The following is a 20527-nucleotide window of genomic DNA, read 5'->3' as shown; positions in this document are numbered from 1 at the left end:
GTTATGTAATTACATTCGCAATTTGCGAATAGTATATATTATACAGTATATATTAATCCAACCTATATATGTATATTCTGCCCAATTGTAAATGATTGCCCTAGCTTAACCTATCACATCGTCGCTATCACATTGCTGTTAGCAGTCTAGATATAATATATAGAAGTGTATAATTGATGACACGCGGTTTTCTACTACTGTGTGAATTTGGACGATATTGATACGATGTAAAAGCAAATTAGAATAAAAACTTTATTTTGAAAAATTAACCAGGCTTACATGGTGGTTATATACGCCGCAAATAGCGCAGCGTATAAAAATAGCGACAGCGTCATACTTTATGACTCAATGTTCCTTCCATACGCGGTGTCTACAGACAATCGCGATAGGAGCTTAAATGCCAATCCGGCATTAGAGCCATACAACACGCGATATATTTCCGTAGATCGTTCGGATATTATTAGAGCATAAATGATCATCGCGGGAACATGTATTGTGCATGTACATACATTGTATGTATGTTGCGAGATAATTGCAAAATCGATAGAGAGGCGCTCTATAGGTGAGTCGGTGTAGCAAACAGACCGAGTTAAATCGTCGCAACAATGTACGCTATAATTTTATATATTATTCTGCGCAGAGGGTTGCGCAATTAATTTTTGTCGCTGCGGCTGCGACGCAGAAACGCATCTGGAAGTATCGTTAGAACCTCGTTCTAACGAGAACTACGGTGGACAAAGGAGAAGTAAGACCTCTTTCCGTTGATTGAATATCCGGCGTTGGACTCGTACTCTTTCTGACGTAAATTGCGATAAGCGCGTTGCAAATTGCGAATATAATTACATAACACAACGGATATAGAAATTCTCACTTATATGGGCAAACCACCTGATTCTCTTAGAGATATATCTATTATTTCCATTCGTCGCTCTAGATAGAATAATGATTGTGCAGTTTTTATCAATTGTTTACAAAATAAATATTGAACATGTTACATCAGATAGACCTGCAACTATGTAGCGTATTTTGGCATATCCTGTGCCAAATGCGCAAATGGAAATCTATCGAAAGTATCAACAAAACTGCGCAAATTTATAATTTGCGTATCGTATATTTCTTCTATTTAATATAACAAACTTGGCCTTTTTCCTTGAATTAGTAAGTTTTTGAATTATAAACAATTGAAAATGAAGAATTTTTCGTGAAAACTGGCTTTCTAAGTTAATAAGATATATAATAAATTTATTTTCTAGATAAGTTAAATTGAAAATACTTGATATTAAAATGTAAGTTCGCACAAGAGAGAAAAATAGCATTATACTGAATATTCGACAAAAAAAGTCGATTTAGAAAAAAATATGTTTCTAAGCTGATGTATTCTGTTTTGCATATTAGAAAAAAAAAGAAATAACATTTAGAAAGTGCAACTAAACGAACAGATTGTAAGGAATTATGTTTGAGCGTTCTCATTGGTTGTAATCAAGTATTGTAGTCGTAGTCAGTCTGCCTCAGAATCAAATGCAATCCAATGCGCCCAGCCGCGCGCGTGTGTGTGTGTGTCTGTGTGTGTATCTGTCTGTCTGTGTGTGTGTGTGTGTGTGTGTGTGGTAAGTGTGGGTGCATCGATTGCCCGCATTGCTTTCTTCACCCGCATACCGTTAGATCCATTAATCCCATGCTATTATTATCGTGCTGCCGTATATTCTCGACTTTGCTTCACGAATCGGAGCGGTAAATAAATCGCCTCTTTCATACCGAACGCTTCAAAGAGAGATCCCTCGATTTTGAAAGCAAGATGCAATCAACGAAAGCATTGTTCACCAATCACTTTTCTCGCGCCCATTTCCCACACATTATCTTATCGTTCTCCCGCGTCTCATCCGAACAATCTGCCAACCTCGTTTCCCATTTCCCGTCGCAGACATCACGTTTCCTGCGGCGTCTCCTAGTCGCCGATGTATCGCTAAAACATCAGGGCGATTTCGCGGTGGTTGCGCGCGCTTTTAAAAGTCCATCCGGCCACGCACGTCACAGCTGATAAAGCTGCGCGCGCAACGTCCGCGGCCATTCACTGTCAGCTGATAACTCACTACGCTAGTAACAGGTGGTTCATCGCGATTGGCCGAGCGACGGCGATTAAAGTGCCTCGGCGGCGCCAGCACGTGCGGCCCCGCTAGTCGCTGGTCCCTGGCCCTGGTCCTGCATTCACGCGGAGAACGTCGTAGCACGCGCATTCGTTCGACGAGCAACCCCCTCGGTGCCACCGGTCGCGTTCAACCGCTCTCACCAACGACGGGCCAGATCGCGTCATCGGGGTTCAAAAAATCGATAACTGCGTGTATGTCATATCACGATTCTTGCGATTTCTCAATCACGCATATCGAAAATAAAACAAAGTTTTTATAGTGTCTCGTCGCGATAAACCTCTCTAATGAATGATGTTAATATTTATAAGTTTGGCGCATTGGTTACAACGTTCGCGACAAGATTTGCTGTTATACGGTTTATAGAGACGACGTACTCTCGTTCGCCGGAATCCGTATATATCTTTCTCTTTCTCTCTCTCTCTCTCTTGCTCTCTCTCTCTTAAAATACCAGCTTCGATCGATATCGACTGCGATTACATGGAATCATTTGCGCGTTGAAAGGTCGATCGAATCGAGCGAGACGATTATATAGAAGTGACATTTGCGCGCGAACGAGTTATTCGGGAAAATAAAAGAGAAGAATATATTATCGTGCAAAATAACATGCAAAAATCGTACAAATTGAAAATATAGATCTGATAGTGCTCGCGCGAGAGAACATGATGCGGAGGATCGTTTATCAGTGTATCTTCCGGCGATGACTTATTGATAAAAGTAATGGAACTGATACGTGCGGAAATGAATAATTTTTTCAAGAGCAGCTTCGATAATGATATCGTGATATGATACACAAGATGACACACATATTAAATAATGGATTGTTACGTTATTGTTACTGGTGTTAATGTTTAATATGCGACACAGAAATGGATTCGTCATTAATTTTGAATTATACACGCGCTTGAAGAGAGAGTAGAATAACTGTATATTGACAGAGTTTAATAGGATTAGCATATATCAATGTATAACTGTTTCATCTGTGAAATAACATATATGCGCGTGTGTGTTAAAAACATAGTGTATGCTATTTAACGGCGACTGTGTCATTCGTTAAAAGTATCGAAACTTAATATCCTTTTGTAACTATTCTTGTGATTACATTCCATGACATAATCGACGATTAAATGCATGGACGCGGTTAATCCTTCTAGCATCAGCGATGCTATATCGTATATCCTAACGTCAGTTTTCAAAGCAAAAGCTTCGCTCGTGTAAAAATTCTTTACTTAATTTCTTATGCATGAATCTTTTTATGAGGAAATATTATCTTGCACGTACAAAGATCTGCGGTTAAAAGAGAGACCAGGTTTCAGATTAAGGAAGGATATTTACATCGCATATGGCACACTACGTAATTTTCTTTTCCGACAAATGAAACCGATTAAAATTCTCGACATACTTTAATCAGTCTTCTCGATCGTGATTCCCGTTTATGCTTGTTACATATATGAAAAGCAATTCAATTGAATTCTTCTTTCATCATACTTCAAGAGAATTTTTTAAATTGATACAATATTTCTTATCTAAAGATTTTCTTAATATTGTTTCTCTAATGTAAGTATAAAGAGATTCAGAAACTTTAATTTGTAAATATAATTGTTTATAGATAGGATTGTAAAAATTATATATGTACATGAAAGAGAGAAAGAGAGGCAGAGAGAGAGAGAGAGAGAGAGAAAAAGACAAACAATATATATACATATAAAAATGAAAAGGAATTATAGTACAATGTTATTAAAATTTAAAGAGTTATAAAATACAATTAGAAATTATAATAATTTAAAACATAATTTAAAACCTTTATCCGCTATTTTTTTTTACACAATTTTATACACTCGATTACATTCGATTACATTACTACATGATAATCGGAAGCATCTTCTCTTTCGCGTTTTCTCACAAATATATATATAATATACTTAGCTCACATAAAGATAGGTCCATTGAACTCGTTAGAACGCGCCGCAATCTGCAATGCAGTTATGCATTATCTCGTATATAGGAGCATAATATAGGACAAAAGGCATTAAACGTGAAACCGGCCGCGGCAGATAATAAGCCGCGCGCGTGATACCAAACGCGGTACTGAGGTCACGGATGCGCATACGTGCATATGTTAATAATCTATAAGTCGCGCGCTTCTTTATCAATATTCTTTTTACTGATCAGCATCTGACATCCGGTTGGATTTTTCAGTAACACTTACATGAACCTTTTTTTCTCTTTTTATCTCTGTCTTCCCTTCTCTATTTTATTTATATATTTGAAAGTGAATATTATATTTCTCTTTTATCTCTCGTACTTCTCTAATCTAATTTTAATTGGGTTACAAATGCGACGCATAATTTGTTTTCTCTCATTTTCTGCAAATAGCAAGATCCTATTTTAATCTTAAGAGACCCAAGAGACTCTCTCGCGGATCTCGTTTAATGCAATTAAATAGCATGCTGCGTAATTGCAGATCTCACATTACGTCGCTTTAATGAATAAAAGAGATAATTAATGATATCCGCCATGAAATATCAGTTCACAATCTTTTGCTTTCAGATATCTACCAGTTTGTGAGATTATAAGGATGCTGAATTTCCGTGGCGACAGCATGTCGACCCTTTAATTTCCTTCGTCCTTCATGGACAGATATCATGTTCGTCTGACCGGCGACGCTTATACTACTCGGAAAGCTAAAGGAAACAAAATATCATGGCATTTTTCGACGTGGGACCGGGCGACCTCAAGGAATTATGGGAGTCTTATCTCTCCGACCCGGTGAGTGTGCGCATACAAATTGATTCTTCCGATAAGAAACCGCAATGAGATTAGCTGAAAAGTTTACCGAGAAATGTCGGAAATCTCGTGCTACGAAGAATATGTGCAGTTTCTCGAGAAATCCTATTTTATTAATGTTTGCTAACATATACACGTCTCTAAAATTCCATGCTTGCAATCGCGAATTTCTTGCTTCCTATACAGCGAGTATATTCTCGAGAAAGTACTCGTCCGCGAGATCGCGAACGAAAGGAAGCTGAAACTGTTGGAATCGCAGGGACGCCTACGTTCTTTTGAGACCCGTAATCCTCCGCGTTATTCGAATATTTGTGTCAGATATAGACGGAGATAGTCTTTACACGGCCTACAATATGCTGTCACAATATTACTAACAAATACCATTATTTGTAATGTTATCCACGTGCTTTGGATTGAGATAAAGTCGGAGTTTATAAGGGAGATTTTATTCATTTTACATTCTATTCTTGGAAATTTATAAGCTTCTTTTTTATGCAAAACGTGAGGAACACTTGAATACATGCTATATTTATCAAATTTATTAGCTAAATGTCATTGGAAAATACATTTCTACTTCTTACACGCGTTTCTCGTAGATAACAACTACGACTCTTGACATTGATATGCCATTTATTTGTAAATTTATTTGCGAGTTTTTAGCACTCGAACAAGTAACTGACAAAGAATTTTATTCTAATATTTAGTAAAATATGATTGAGTTTAACCGGAAAAGTGTGCGTGTTGTATGTGTAAGATTTTATAAAAATTAACTCCAGTCTAAAACCGCGCGAATTCACTTTTTAATTGCGTGTTCTTCAATCAAATACTACTTTTTTTTTTTAAATTGGGTTAATATCTCTCCGCTTCGGAAAAAGCGCATGACACACAGACTGTATGAATGTCGAATAGCCGCGTATCCGGGCATGCATCTCGCATATTGCCATTCATCATCGCGTTTGTGTTAATTAAGCTCAAGGAAATGAGTGAAGAGACAAATTTACATGATACGACAAACATCATTACGTTTCGTAACATCGATAATTCTTCTGCCGGGTAGACCCCCTGTCTATTCATCGCGACTCTCACATTCATCTACCATCCCGCGAATGCTACGGAGACCATTTTTCATTGCTCGTTGCGTTCGCAACGATAACAATGGTTACGCATATGCGCATATTTCATTTATCGCGACATGTAATTTCTTATCCTCGATCGACGTGCAAAAGGGGACACGAACGCGATTTCCCTTGACCCTTTCGAGTCAGAATTTTCTGCGGGAATATATATATGGAATTGGATGCAAATCAATCACTTTCTCATTAACGGAATTACGCCAGGTTTCTAGAAACCTGGCTGGTTAATCATGTAACTCTCACGAGCGAATCTACGTTTCATGCCGGCAATAAACATCAATGCGCGCGATATGTTTCGCGCGTTGTTGCGTTTTACACATCAGACGTGTATACTTATTATTAGTTATTGTTCCTGTTATCGCCCGCCCGTCGCTTCGCACGTTCGCAGATAGTAATTTCTTAAGTTCGAAGAAAACGCCGGTATTTTTATTATTTCCTAGAAGGCCGGAGCGCGAGATACGTATACGTTCGATTCCATTGGGAATCAACGTTCAATTGTCGTTTGCGATAAATACGATCGTCTTCGAAGTTAATTCGTTGGCTCAATTATTTCTTGAAGAAAACTTACTCAACAATGTGAGACGATTGTTATTTTCCAGAATGCACATTCGAACGTCATCTGTGTCTCGTCGCAGTTCGATTGCCGTTCGTAAACACGACGGTAGGATTACCGCTTCTCGGCAAAATTTTACAGCACTTATCGCGACATGTAATACCGCAACAAGTACCGGGGAAAGGTATTGTATTTGGGCAGTAAAGCATTAGTGTGCCACTTTACACACCTGTACAAATATCGTGTCGTTCTTTATGGGCACCAAGAACCGATCGATGGTTTGCCCGCATATTTTGCTGTTGGTATGCTCAATCTGTAGGAATGTATGATATTTTCAGAAAATCGGATTTTTTCTTCCTGAATTTGAATTTAACGACACATTTTTGCCGGGAAATTATTTTTGGGAAAATTCCCAAAACCATTATATTTCTAATTGTTTTGTTATTGATATCATTGCCGGTGTATACTAATGTATTTTCGTGATAAAATCGTTTCACTCAGCAGACATTCGTATACCGCAACGTATACCGAATATAGTAGATTACAAATTACGCACATAAAGTAGAATACTGATAAAAGCTCAACGGAAATGTTTACTGAATTTCTTGGAAGGTATATTCTAGTTTGTGAATCTGTAATATCTAGAATAAACTCTGCAGTTTCGTGTATACTCTCGTTAAGCGGATAATCGCATCTTTGTTTACTAATGACATTTTATCGATCCTAAACCGCGCTCGGACTTATCGCATATTCATCACGGTCCTTCGCTTTCCATACGACTTACAAACTGGACCAGCAATTACATATTTTCGTACGGAGCAATTATAACCGAGCGTATTTGTTTGCTTTTAACTCTTTAATATACTCTTATTATCTACGAAATGCAGTTTACGTAACTTGAGAGTTGTTTGAAAGAAGAGACACACACGAAGCGGATTCAATAAAATGCACATTAAGCATGTGCACAGAATTATTTTTCTGTTAATCCGAGAACTTTTAATCTGTTTTCTTCTATTTTTCATTACTTATTTGCGTCTGCGAAACGGCATAAAATTCGACATAAACGTTAAAAAGAATCATTTATTTATATATACATAACAATCATTTTTTTTCAATCATTTATCTTTCACTCGAATTTTCAAGCTGTTTTTCATTATTTTTGCATAATAAGAAGTTATTAATATGTATCGGTACGATAGTCTGGCTTGAGAACATCGTAATAGAAATTGAAAGGCGAATTGGCGCGTGCATGTTAATGCTTTCTCATCATATTTGGAGGGTCAGTCCCCTTTAGCGGCGGGACAGCCATCGCGCGCGAAGTCAAATACGTTCAGCTAATAAAATCGTTTAAGCCAACGTGCGTTCGTTAAAGAAAATCTCCGCTCCCAATCTAAATAGTAGAAACTAGCGGACATTATCAACTGCGCATATGCGAGGAAAGTTCGCGTTTCGAAGAACATTTAAATTGTCGTCGAAAAGTTGCTCGTAATGAATGTTTCAATTATGAAATTGGCGCCGGCAAAAATATCGATTTCCTGCTTAGTCGGCTTTCGGTCTCGTTAAAAATGACGATTTGTTGAGTTTTCGATCGAGCATCATTACGCTATCAAGCGAGCGATAAAGCAACAGCGCGAGGAGGAAACGTACGAGTATTCGCGATGCATCGAACAATCGATGCGGATACGAAAACTTGGCATAGCCGAGAGACAGAAATCGAATCGTGTCACAGAATTGCTTTTTTTCATAGCGGAATGAATGGACAGGTCGACACTTTTGCGCATCACTTTTTTTCTTGCTTATTACCGAAGAAACACAGCTGCAATTAATTCGCTATCTGTCTTGTTATGTTAAAGACCACTTGTCCCGATAAGCGTTATTATCTTGACAACATATGCCGCGTTGCATTCTCTCGGCAGCTCCGTGTGTATTCTTCTATTTTTAACTTTTTACTTGTACAAAAGACTTAAATTTATTCCGTTTTAAAGATTAAGTTCACGTTTTTTTTAATCCGCTAAATTTATATTCACTTGGTTATGTAATTCATACTTAATGCTAATCTGTTAATCGCTTAAATTGATAAAATTTAACGTTTAAGGAAATTTCGCAAGTGGAGCTTTCATATCTTTGTTGAAAATGTAGGGTAAGCATGGCAACCTTGCTGCGGCGCTCGTTAATTGTGTTTAGGCTCGTACATGTCGCGTTTTTATCGTGGGCGATATAAAGCAATTTTCCTCACTTGTTTGTCATGCTCGCGCAGGTGCCACTGACGCAAGTGTGTCGATAGTAATCCTCGCGTTACAAATTCGAGCGTGGTATATTTTTGAATATTTTTCAAGACTCTCGCAACTTTTTTTGGAAGAAAAAACTCGATGTTTGCAAATATTATTAACTCTATTAAGTAGTAATATAACAATAAAGATATAAAATCTTATGAAGAATATTATAAATGAATTAATAAACATTGCGAAAGCCTACGTTTTGGAAAGCTCAGCAGACAATCGTCATGCTCTGATAGAAAAATTTTCCTTTGAAAGAGCTAATGTTCCAGATAAAAGTGAAATCTGGCATTCTTGCTTTTTATTCGTGAATTATATGACATTAGCGTCTTATCTGACGATTATTTTCTCAGCATGTCATTAATGTAAAGATTGAATAACAAAAGGCCTTCTGATGAGAAAGATTTTGTTTTAATCTGTCCGGAAGGAAAAACACAATGAACGTGTTAAAACAAAGTTAACTCTCCCAATGTAAATATCGATTATCTTTGATATACAAAAATTGTCGACGACAAATTGTTAGCGAAAACAAACGGGCAAAACAGAAAGCACCTCGACATAATAGTATCTCGTTCTCACGATTGTTTTATCGATCTCATGCTATTATTTTCTCATGATATCAATGTTTTTTCCCATTCTGAGTTAACTCAGAAATATTGAATAGGAAGTAATCGGTTTGTTCAAAGAAATTAATAGAGTTTTGATAGAAAAGTAAATGATTATTTTAACATAGTAACACAAATTATAAGGCAATCGTTGCTTTTTGAAAAGTTTCATAATCATTCATTTATCGGGCAAAGACATATTATATAGCGGCAGTAATTACATATCTAATCTAATTAGGATAAAGAGATAAAAATAGCAATGTATTACAGTAGAACATCCATAATAATCAATGTAGCAATATCTCTCTGAGAAAAGTCGTGGTTGGCTGCCTTCTAATTCAAAACCGGAAGTGTGAATATGTCGAGATCCCAACCGGAAACATAACCACAAAGAGTGGAAGACCGAAGACAATAGTGATAGAGCAATATTGTGACACTCTTTCTTCTGTATATGGCAAATGTTATATAAAAGCGAATAACTAGGGAATGAGAGCGCACGTTCAAATATTATAATGCCTGAAAAGCATTAAATGAAAAAAAGAATCGAATTAATTTTTTTTATTGATTTTATCAAAATAAAGTATAAATATATTTTATACGTTGTCAATCTCTTTTAACAAATTCTCAATAATCGTAATCCCTTCCTTTAAAAAAAAAAAAAAAGAGAGAAAGAGTCTGTTCTCAAGGATTTTATCTCCGAACTGCGGAAAGTAGGAAATAACGCCATACAGATGAATCACGCGGACTTTATAACCCGATAGATCCGTACATAGGACACACAGCAAGTATCATATTTCCTCTCGGAAATGGCAACACGTCGGTGCTTTCCATTTAACAAGTCGACTCCTATGATCACTTCGATCAAAAACTGATTAGGACGGAATACTCATTAATATAATTGCATTAGGAATTTTGTTGTTAATCATTCTATAAATTAATTAATGATTAGTCTAATCAAAGTTTGCTCGAGGCAATCATAGAAATCGAGTTGCATCGACTCGTGTCACTTAAATAGAAAGCACCCATTATTGAACTGGCAACCGGCCTCTTGTCGTTCGGCAAAGATTCTATTTGCCGATCTCTACCAGAGGCAACTTTCTATCTCAAACAAACACACGCCGAAATAGAATTCCGCCCAGACGAGCTTTCCGCCTAGGCGAGCGGAACTCCTCCTCGGCTCTTCCCTTGATTCGTGACATCGATCGTCGTCAAAACGGACGTTCTTGAAAAAAAAGAAACGCCAATTACTCGGCGATCACTCATTTTCTAGCGTCACATTTCCTTATCGCTGTGACACGAAAATAATTATTGTTTTTCCCCGACTTCCCGTTTACTTGCACGCTTCGCTTCTTCGTTACGCCGCGAATTAAACCGCACCGTAGAAGGAAGGCATTCGAAAGAATTCGCGACGAGTTTACTATAGCGTGACCTTTCAACGTCTGAAATAAATTCTCCGGTAGAGATGCTTCTCGACTTAGCCAAGACGTGAAAGTCCCGAGTGATTTTCTGGAGATCTTTCCTTCGCGCTCCGTCACGCTGCGGCGACGAAACAGAAATCGATTTTTTTTTTTTTTTTTAATTGCGTCGATTCTAAAACAACATGCCATCGGATTCAATAATTTAGATTCACGTCCGCGTCGTTGCACTTATAATGAGTATTTTCTTAAATTTGTGGCCACAATATTTTTACCGATTTTATAGATATTACGTAAAATGAAATTTATTTTCTTTATTGAAAAAAAAAACAATTTAATTTAATAAATGCGCATAATTGTGATCGAATCACTCGTCTGTATTCCTCGAATGTAACGATCGATTCAGACTGCGATCACCGGTAAAAAATAAAAACTGAGCGATTCGCACAGGATATTGTTACGTTCTTACCGTTTCTGGCGTATCGTCTGTTCGCAAAACACCGTTAGCTGCGGGATTTCCACCTTTGTACATGCGTAACCGTAAACTTTTCTTCCGCGCACGCTTGCGCACGGAACTATTCTCTCTCTGTAACGCACGTGATGCTATGCACCACGAACTACGTAGTGTAGTTTTGTTAAAAAAGAACTGCATCCTCCGTGAAATGATTGACTCTAATGAGAGTAAATATTTTCAGGGACATTAATTAACGTATTTTGATTGAATGACAGATAATATAAAACAGAGTTGACCACAAAAATAGATATTTAAAAGATTGTACTAAGATTTGGACAAGAAGAAAAATTTCTATTAAATTATAGTAGTTTATCGATATAAGAAAAAATTGTCTACTTTGATCATTTCTCGCATTGTAAGACAATAGATATCTACTTTGTGATTCATCTATCGCCAACAAGATGTACAAGGTCATCCTTTCCTTTGATCACTCACGTGTTTGTAGATAACGTGAAAATATGTAAAAATATATGAAAGATGATTTAATATCTCATATGAGATATTGTCACAACATTTAACTTTTTTTTTTTTTTGTAAAAACGATTGCGTCATGCGATTGCGACTCGTGAATAAAAAATGCAATTTGGCAGACTCGTCACACTCAATTAAATACGTTCTTCGAAAATAATATACATGCTAATGTTATTTCGCACAAGACATAACGCTGTCAACAGAATAAGATGATCCACGAGAAAGTTCCAGAGCAATTTTACGTCATTATCTCGCAGTTATCTCGCACTTTACATTTGACCGCTATATTATAACTGTCACCAAGCTGTCACCACTCATCGTCAGTCAGTTGCAATCGGATTGTCAATCTTGCCGTAGTTACCGGCATAAAACCGTTATTGTTACTATCGTTGGCGCGATTTTTGAATAAATGCAAGAAAAATTCGCGCCTACAATCCATCGCGTGTCTATCCGTAACAGATAAAAGAGAATTTTTGAAAAAAAAATATCGCTTGATCGAGTACACAAAGTGTAACGTAACAATTGCATCGCGATTCGCGATATAATGAGGAAGAAATTCTCCCGACCTTGAATAATTCAGAGCGATTGAAATCGCACATTCGTGCCAGAGCAAGCTGTTTTCGTCTCGAACGACAGATGCTCGCTTATCCGTGTCATTATCAATGATTGGTCGGCATCACGGCGAGATTTCAACGACAGATCGCAGATAACATTTGCGCTATAAGAAGGGATAATATTCACTCAAGGATGGTGAATAAATTACGCTGATTAAAAATCGCATCTCTACGTGCAAATTTCAGAGACTTTTTGAAGGAGCTAACTTTCGAATATAATATTGGATATTTCAGACTCCATTTTTTTTATATTATACGAAAATAAAAAAAATCATTTTTTTTTAATAGTGTAATTATTATTTAGAAAACATTTTATTCTTGCTAATAGAGATATATTAAGCAACGATATCGATTCAATAGAACATAATCTATTAATCTCGTCCGTTCTCTTACGGTCGATGATTCACAGAAGAACCATGCTTTTAACAGATTGTCTTCACAATTTAATCATATCGAAAAACTTTAGAAATCCATTTAGTCTCCCTACCGTTATCGGCCAATATGGAACTGCTATCGAAGAAAGGAGATAAAAGCGAGATTGCAGACTCTCATAAATGTAAGAATATATATAAAGACATGAGTTATACTATCGATAATGTTTAAAAAAATAGAGAAAAAATTCTTTAGATTTTTTTTCTTTCACACTTCGAGGTCATTATCTCGGTCCATTAAATGAAGTCTCGTTAATTTAGTAAGTGAACCTGGATGGCCAGGAATCTTTTCCGGATCATTCTTATTGCATTCCTATGTTGCAAAGGTGCTACGAACAGCTCTTGGGTGTGCGGTTGCATTCTACCGCACGACGGTTCTCGATTTCATCTATGTAGGTCTCGCCGATATCGTCATATCGTACGTTATTTAAGGCGGTGACATTCTTCTCTGCTTTTTGTCGACTTTAAGCAGGTTCGCGGCTGTGCGCTGAATTTGACTCGTACTGGCAACACACCTTATCAAGATATCCTTGAGAATCCTTCTCATAAGAATTACGATAGATATACACTAATAAGTGTTTGCTAATAAGTTTCGAGATTTTTAGGACCACGTCAAAAGACGTAAAAACTCTAAGGGCGACTAAAAGACATTTAGAAAGATTAGAATTTCTACCTCTAAACCCCTTTATGCGGCTTCTTAAACGCTTGTGTCGAGAAAAACAAGTAACTCTTTTTTACTTTATGTTTGATTTGGCTCCCTGTCTTGGCTGCGTATAAATTCCCCATTAGCCTTCGATAGCGGATTTTAACGGACCCTAAATCCAACACATTCATCTCGCCGAGCTTCTCTCATTACTGATGACGAAAGTTCACCGGTCCCCCATATTTCTTCAGTTCCTTCGACTTCGTGAACGCGCATTTATCAGGCGCGTTGAACAAATGCGTGCGATTATGCGTTCACAGGTATACGATGACGATAAAGTGAAACGGTGGCCCCTGTAAGCCAGTCGTGCTGAATAGTTACGCTTGCCGCGTGATAAGCTCTTATCAATTGCGCGCAACCGCTATCGCGCGTTGTTTCTCCGTCTTCTTTCCCCATGCAGTTCTTTTTCGCCGTCCTTTTTTTTCGAAACCGTCTATAAATCGACTACTCGCCTTTGTCTAACCTAAATTGATAACCGCACAGTTTCTTACGCGATATACCTATTACCTCAGCTTTATCTCTTCACTGACCATGGCGACAAATTGATGAAATACTACAACTTTTGATTATTTGAATTAATTAAATTTTGGTCGCACTTTGCCCCGGACTATCCTATTAATTTCAATGTCATTCAGGCTACGATCGCCGATAAACTTGCTTGGAGCAAGAGAGGATTCTTAGAGACACTACGAAACCATACTTTTATAGATAGAGATATTCTCTTTTTCTCTCTTTTTTTTTTTATTTGAGAATAGAAGTTTACGTTTTAGTTAAAACTTTATTTGTTGACATTGCGTTTAGCGAATAAGCACAACAAATGTTATATAAATTAATGCTACGAGATTCAGAAGTATGACTCAGATGATTTAAAGTCGACCAAAGTTCGCCTCTTGCGTCGATTTTACTTTTCGCAAAAAGAATTCGCATAAAAAGTGAAGCGAATAAGGAAAAATCGATCAAAACATCAAGTGCTACTGTTATTGCGAGCGATAGAAGTCAATTAATTTACACCCTTGACATGTAACACTGTGTAATTAACTGTTGATCTGAATATTGCATAGTTAATCACTGATAAGTTAGTTAGTTAGCTATATATAAAAGCACTTTGATTCAGAACATTTTGACTCAGATTTTATAAATGTACAAACAATTTTAAATTTACAAATTTACATTTTTGCTTATACGACGTATTTCAAATATTTCACGAGTTATCGCATGTTGTGTGTGTTCGGGATTAGAAACATATTCAAAATTAAATGAGATGATATTGATTCAACGATTGCTCTCAAGCTCAAAGACAATCGCGAAGACGCTTTGAAAACACTTCGAAATTATCACAAATCTCAAATTTAAATTTGAAAAATTTAAAGCAGTCAGTACATTTCCACAATTAATGATGTATTTAGAATTATTCAAATTATTAATTGATTTATTTTCTGCGTGCTTTCTTACAACTGGCGAGAATAATAATAATAGAGATTGGTTCCGCCGATTGGACCTTTTGACTCTATCGAGAATGTTGTATCGTTCAATAGCCATTCGTTGCCTTTATTGGCCTCTCAGATTCGAATACTAATCGATGGAGTGATATATCTCGAGGCCAGTATAGGTATACAGAAGGAAATGGTCCTTTCTGCATTCGATTCGAATTATCGTCGTTGATTGCTCCATTCTTGGGCACAGAGGCAGAAAGCAATAAATTCGTCAAGCGATATTTCATATCAAATTATAAATATATTTAACGCAATTGTGTAATAAAATCTCGTCTATTTATGATGCAATATATAATTAACAAAATTGAAAATGGTCCCTATATCTTGTTTTATCTTTAGAAGATATTATACTATCTATTATAACACATTGGATTATTTCATATCGTTAGTGAATAAAGTTTGCAAACTTTGATAACGATTACATTAAGAGCAAACATATATATGGAAGTTTTTCGTTCAATGTACGATTCGCTAAGAACTACCTGTTGATTCACGGACAGAACGTTCACGACGGATAAATTATTGTCCGTCTGCCTGAAAGTCGAATGGAGACGGAATGTGTAAATAATTTTGAGACGTACGTGAGAACACGTACAAATTCCTGACAACAGGCATAAATATAGTTTACTAAGCGCCAATTTCTTGTTTACGAAGCTAAGGCACTCGGCCCATTCATCAGGCACAAGATTCATTTTTATATACATATTTCAAGAGATTGTTAATCATGAAAACAATATGGAACAGAATTAAGTAAATATTAATAACATGTGTATAAAGTAAGGAACGCTCCTCTACGCGACTCTTACTTTCAATAATGTTTATTGAAATGTTAAAATTAACCAAATAGATGCCGAAATAATTTATAGCTGCGTTTGTCCTGAATTCAAATATTTAGCGAAGTTGTTTATATTTTATACGCTTTAAGATTTAATTCCGCGATGATTTCTAGAAGGAAGAATCATTGGGGACACGTTCCATATTGATGAGTTCGATTGACGTAAAAAAAATGAATTTTATATCAGTATGTGTAATTTTTTAAAATAAACATCATATTAATATTATTCGATCTCATCGCTGTTTCACGATCAAGCGCGAGTATCTGAGCGTTTCGAACATCGTCCCGACAAGATTTTCTAGAGTTTCTCGACTTTCCTCAGAAGGTTCACGGCTACGGTAGTACTTGTTAAGAAGGGATCTGGTTTTGAAACGAGTTGTATGGCAATACAGTCCCGGACAGGGAGAGAGAAAGAAAAACAGAGAGAAAGAGAGAGAGAAAGAGAGACCTGTCGTCATCGCCGGCATCGTCGCCGACCATGGTGGGGAGTAAACGAAGTGACGGGATAGTTCGGATGGAACTCGAGGACATTCACCTTTTTTCGTGACTTCGACGAGGCCGGTAAACGCCGTAGACGTATCTTCCCTTGCTAGAATCCTGAAAGATTGACCTATTCTACAATGGAGAAATTCCGTAGCTTCTTTGAAAATAGAGATTTTTACAGATAACCCACATGTTTTCGTGAAAGATATACAAAAATTTTATTTTTCTCATTTTATTTTAAATTATTTTTGAAAAAAAATTATATTACAGTTTAAAAATGAGCCAATCATATTATGGGGAATATAAAATGAGCCTATTAATTAAATTTTCTATTAAAATGAACCCATTCTATAAAAAATTATTAAATAAAAATTTTTTTTTAATTAATTAAAATTCTATGAGCAGCCATGATACACTACATACATACTGGTGAGAAGGATAATTAGCAAATATCCGCTTTTTTAACAATATAAGAAGAACAATTGAGCAATAAATATTTATGCGATAGTCTAAAAATATTTAACCGCACCAGAGATAATTTCTTTTGTATCGAGGCAAGACAATTAACATTAATTCGCGCTAGTAATTAATTCGCGCGCTAATAAAATTGATTTAATCGACAGTGAATGATTTTCTTTATATGCTTGCGGTATTATATCGATTTTGACATACGAGTGAATATTATTAATCGGAAATAATTGAAAACGATCGCATTGTCGGGAATCCATCGCGACGAAACAGTCAAACATAACGGGGTAATTTCCCTCAATGTGTGCAGCGAATGTCGGGGAAAATATTTGTGCCCGTCTCTCTTATTGATATTCCGTACGGTCGGGTTTCGGTTACGATCGCATTAGCGTAATTAGATATTCGGCCGTGCGTGCATTGACCTTCCACCGTGCGTCTTCGCACTGGTAGCAAGAGAAACGATTTTCTGCTTGCGCGAGACTCTTTCTGGCGGTACAAGCGGTTTTACGATCGCGGGATCAGGTGGTTTCACAAGTGTGATATAGCGGTGTCGTGCTGCGTCGTCACGCAAGAATTATAACAAAAATTCAGGTCACCCTCTTTTTATACGTCCGCGTTTTCGATGCTTCAATTTATTCCGGACTGTTATCGTGTTTTATTGGAAATTTATGCCTCTAGTCGTGAGAGAAGATAACGCGAGACGTGCACATATGTCGAACGTGCGACTTTGTTGGATATTGTTTCTTTTTTCTTTGTATGCTTTATAACTTATGCCTCCTAATCGCGAAATTATCGCTTTGAATATTTTGCACCTGCGTTTATATATGTATATTTATATTGTCAGTAAACGTAAAAAAAAAAAAATCGCTTAGAATCACACACGAGCTCGCATTCTCGGACAATTTGGAAAAATGATCAAAGCACGCGCGCACGCACATACGTACACTCGATCGAATAACGATTGTAAGTTACGCGCACTTAATCGGCATGAAAGAGACACAAATTTCATATATACAATGTACGCAGACGGCAGTTCTCATTCGTATGTATCGCAACTTTTTGATACATCGCGCGAACATGCCGCTGCAATTCTCTCCGGTGCATTACCCACGAGTGCGTCTCTGTCTGCATGCGCCTTCTATGCACCGGCGCACAATTGCTTTACGACCCGTGCATCAGAATTTAGTGTCGAATCGGCAAGTGGAAAGGTCAGTTCTTTTAATACTCGACATAACTTTGCGGCTAAACCTCCCTTATCAAGGATACCACTATATGTTTGAGAGAGAGATATTACAATTTAATATCCACAATTTAAAAAAAGATCGCGCATACACGGTCGAACAATCAAGTTTCGAGACTCGCTTCGCATTTCCGAACGTTTGATCCGTTTGTGCTGCCATTTTATGGGGTTATTCACAACTCAATACTCAACACGTGATGCAAGTTTTAAATTATTTGGTTTAATAGTTAATGAGATACAGCCACGCAAAGTAATGTTACAAAATTTTATTTAAAAATCGATGTAATAGAAGGAACGCTTGACAACGCGTCAACATTAAATTCTGCATTAAATTAAAGAAGTCTCCAACAGAAACGTTACAAATGATTCAACAAGCCTATGGAGAGTCAGCTATGCATAAGAATAACATTTCGAGGATACAGATGATATAAAAAAAAGCGTGAATCAAATTTTGAAAGGGCTTGCTTCAGAGAACTAGGCTTGCTGAATCATTTGTAACGTTTCTGTTGGAGACTTCACTAATTTAACGCAGAACGTTCCTTCCATTACACCGATTTTTAAACAAAATTTTGTAACACAACTTTGCGTAACTGTATCTCATTAACTATTGAACCAAATAATTTCAAACTTGCACTATGTGTTGAGTATTGAGTTGTGAATAACCCCCTAAAATGGCAGCACAAACGGATCAAACATTCGGAAATGCGAAGCGAGTCTCGAAACTTAATTGTTCGACCGTGTATACTGTTATTACCATAATTTTCCGTAGGAAAAGATAGTGTCTTTGCTTTTTCTGAAAAGTGCGAATATGCACTTAATATACATGTAACTCTAAATGCAAAAGCATAAGAAGATGAAGCTAAAATGATTATGCGCTTTGGCTTTATCATTAGCCCGATACTTGTTCTATAAAACGATTATGTTCATTCTTTAATTACTTGCAGTATTAATAACGCTCGTAACAACATAGTAGAGTGTGATATAATGAAGAGAGGCGCATAATATAATAATCGTACTTGAGAGGGAGATCGCGTCGAAGCCAAGATATCGCGATTTCCTTGAGGACAAGCTCGATGACGACGAAATAAAATGCCGCGATAGCGAAATAACTCGTCGTTGAAAATTGCTGAGCCCGGACCCCGCGTTCGATGCACTTCCCGTGTTGCACCGCAGTTAGTTAATACCAATCACTACGTTGCAATCCTTTCTCTCTCTCTCTCTCTTTCTTTTTCTGCGGCGGACGAATTCAATCGGAATTCCTATCCCGCTGGGACACGCAAAAGCGCCGGCCTTCTCCACGCTGTGATTCCCAGCGGAAATACTAGAACGATATACTAGCAATGGGTTCGCAGAGAGAAAGAGAGAGAGAGAGAGAGAGAACCTTGCCGTGGTTCGGCAATTGATCACTTGGTTACGTTTAATTTATTAATACTGACGTTCCCTCATCTGTATTGTCTATGATACTCGCGCGCCGAAGCTCATCACTCACAGATTTTCCATGCATTGCTATTTTCTTACTCGTGAAGGATTGCGAAGCCAAATCTTTAATGGCTGCTTCTTTTCATTATTTGTTTCTGAAAAGAATAAATTAACGAGGAGATCAATGCATTATTGTATTTATTTCGAGAATTAATTAATTCTCTCCGATGAGTCAAGGGATCTCGAGAAAATTGTAAGACTTGACTAGCAACATTGACGCGGCAAAACAAAACTATCAATATAAATTTATCTTCAGAATTGCGCATTATAATATACGAATGTTGTAAGTATTGTGTAGCTTCTTATCGCATAGACGAGACACGAGAAAAATCTCTTATTCGTTAATATATTAATGCGCAAAAAATAGAATTTATTACAGTGATTCACATGAATAAGCAAACGCGCGTATCTCTTATGTTTGCGGAAACATCACGGAAAATACAGATACAAAGTATAAACAGCAATTAATGATAAGATCATTAAAATCGTGGATGGAAAACGTCGACGAAGCAAAAAGAGGGTCGAACATCCTCTGTCCTATCTCCAAAAAGACAACGAGAAGGACAATCCGTTACCGACACGCTTCCGCCGGAAGTGAGACGTGAGAGGATGGAAGATAAGTGCTGGCCGCGCGAACGCGCGGAATATAACGGAGAGCAGAAGGGCAAAAGGACGAAAAGAAGAGACGCAAGGAGGATAGAGAGAACAGGAAAAGGAAGAGCGATGTCGTGACCTTGCGAATCGAGTTCCGCATTGCGGATCTTTATGAGGAGAGCCGTTGTGGATGCGAGATATTTTTCCAAGGAAGAGGAACCGGTTAAATATTTTTTAAATTGATTTGATTGTATAGGGGAGAGCGGCATTCTAATTTTAGCCGAACCCC

At 37.1% G+C, this 20527-nt stretch overlaps 1 protein-coding gene across 1 annotated transcript in view; it reads left to right on the top strand.

Annotated features, from left to right (window-relative positions):
- The first annotated feature begins 4674 nt into the window (after positions 1-4674).
- Positions 4675-20527, top strand: part of LOC115245921 (cyclic AMP response element-binding protein A) — a 27654-nt gene continuing 11801 nt past the window's right edge. The window contains exon 1 of the mRNA XM_029824415.1: positions 4675-4913. Coding sequence (XP_029680275.1) covers positions 4848-4913 — 66 coding nt within the window. The 5' untranslated portion in view covers positions 4675-4847. The remainder of the gene's footprint in view (positions 4914-20527) is intronic.

The sequence above is a fragment of the Formica exsecta genome, unplaced genomic scaffold, assembly GCF_003651465.1.
Source record: "Formica exsecta isolate Colony F162 unplaced genomic scaffold, ASM365146v1 scaffold137, whole genome shotgun sequence".
NCBI lineage: Eukaryota > Metazoa > Arthropoda > Insecta > Hymenoptera > Formicidae > Formica > Formica exsecta.
This window is presented reverse-complemented; position numbering and strand designations above follow the sequence as displayed.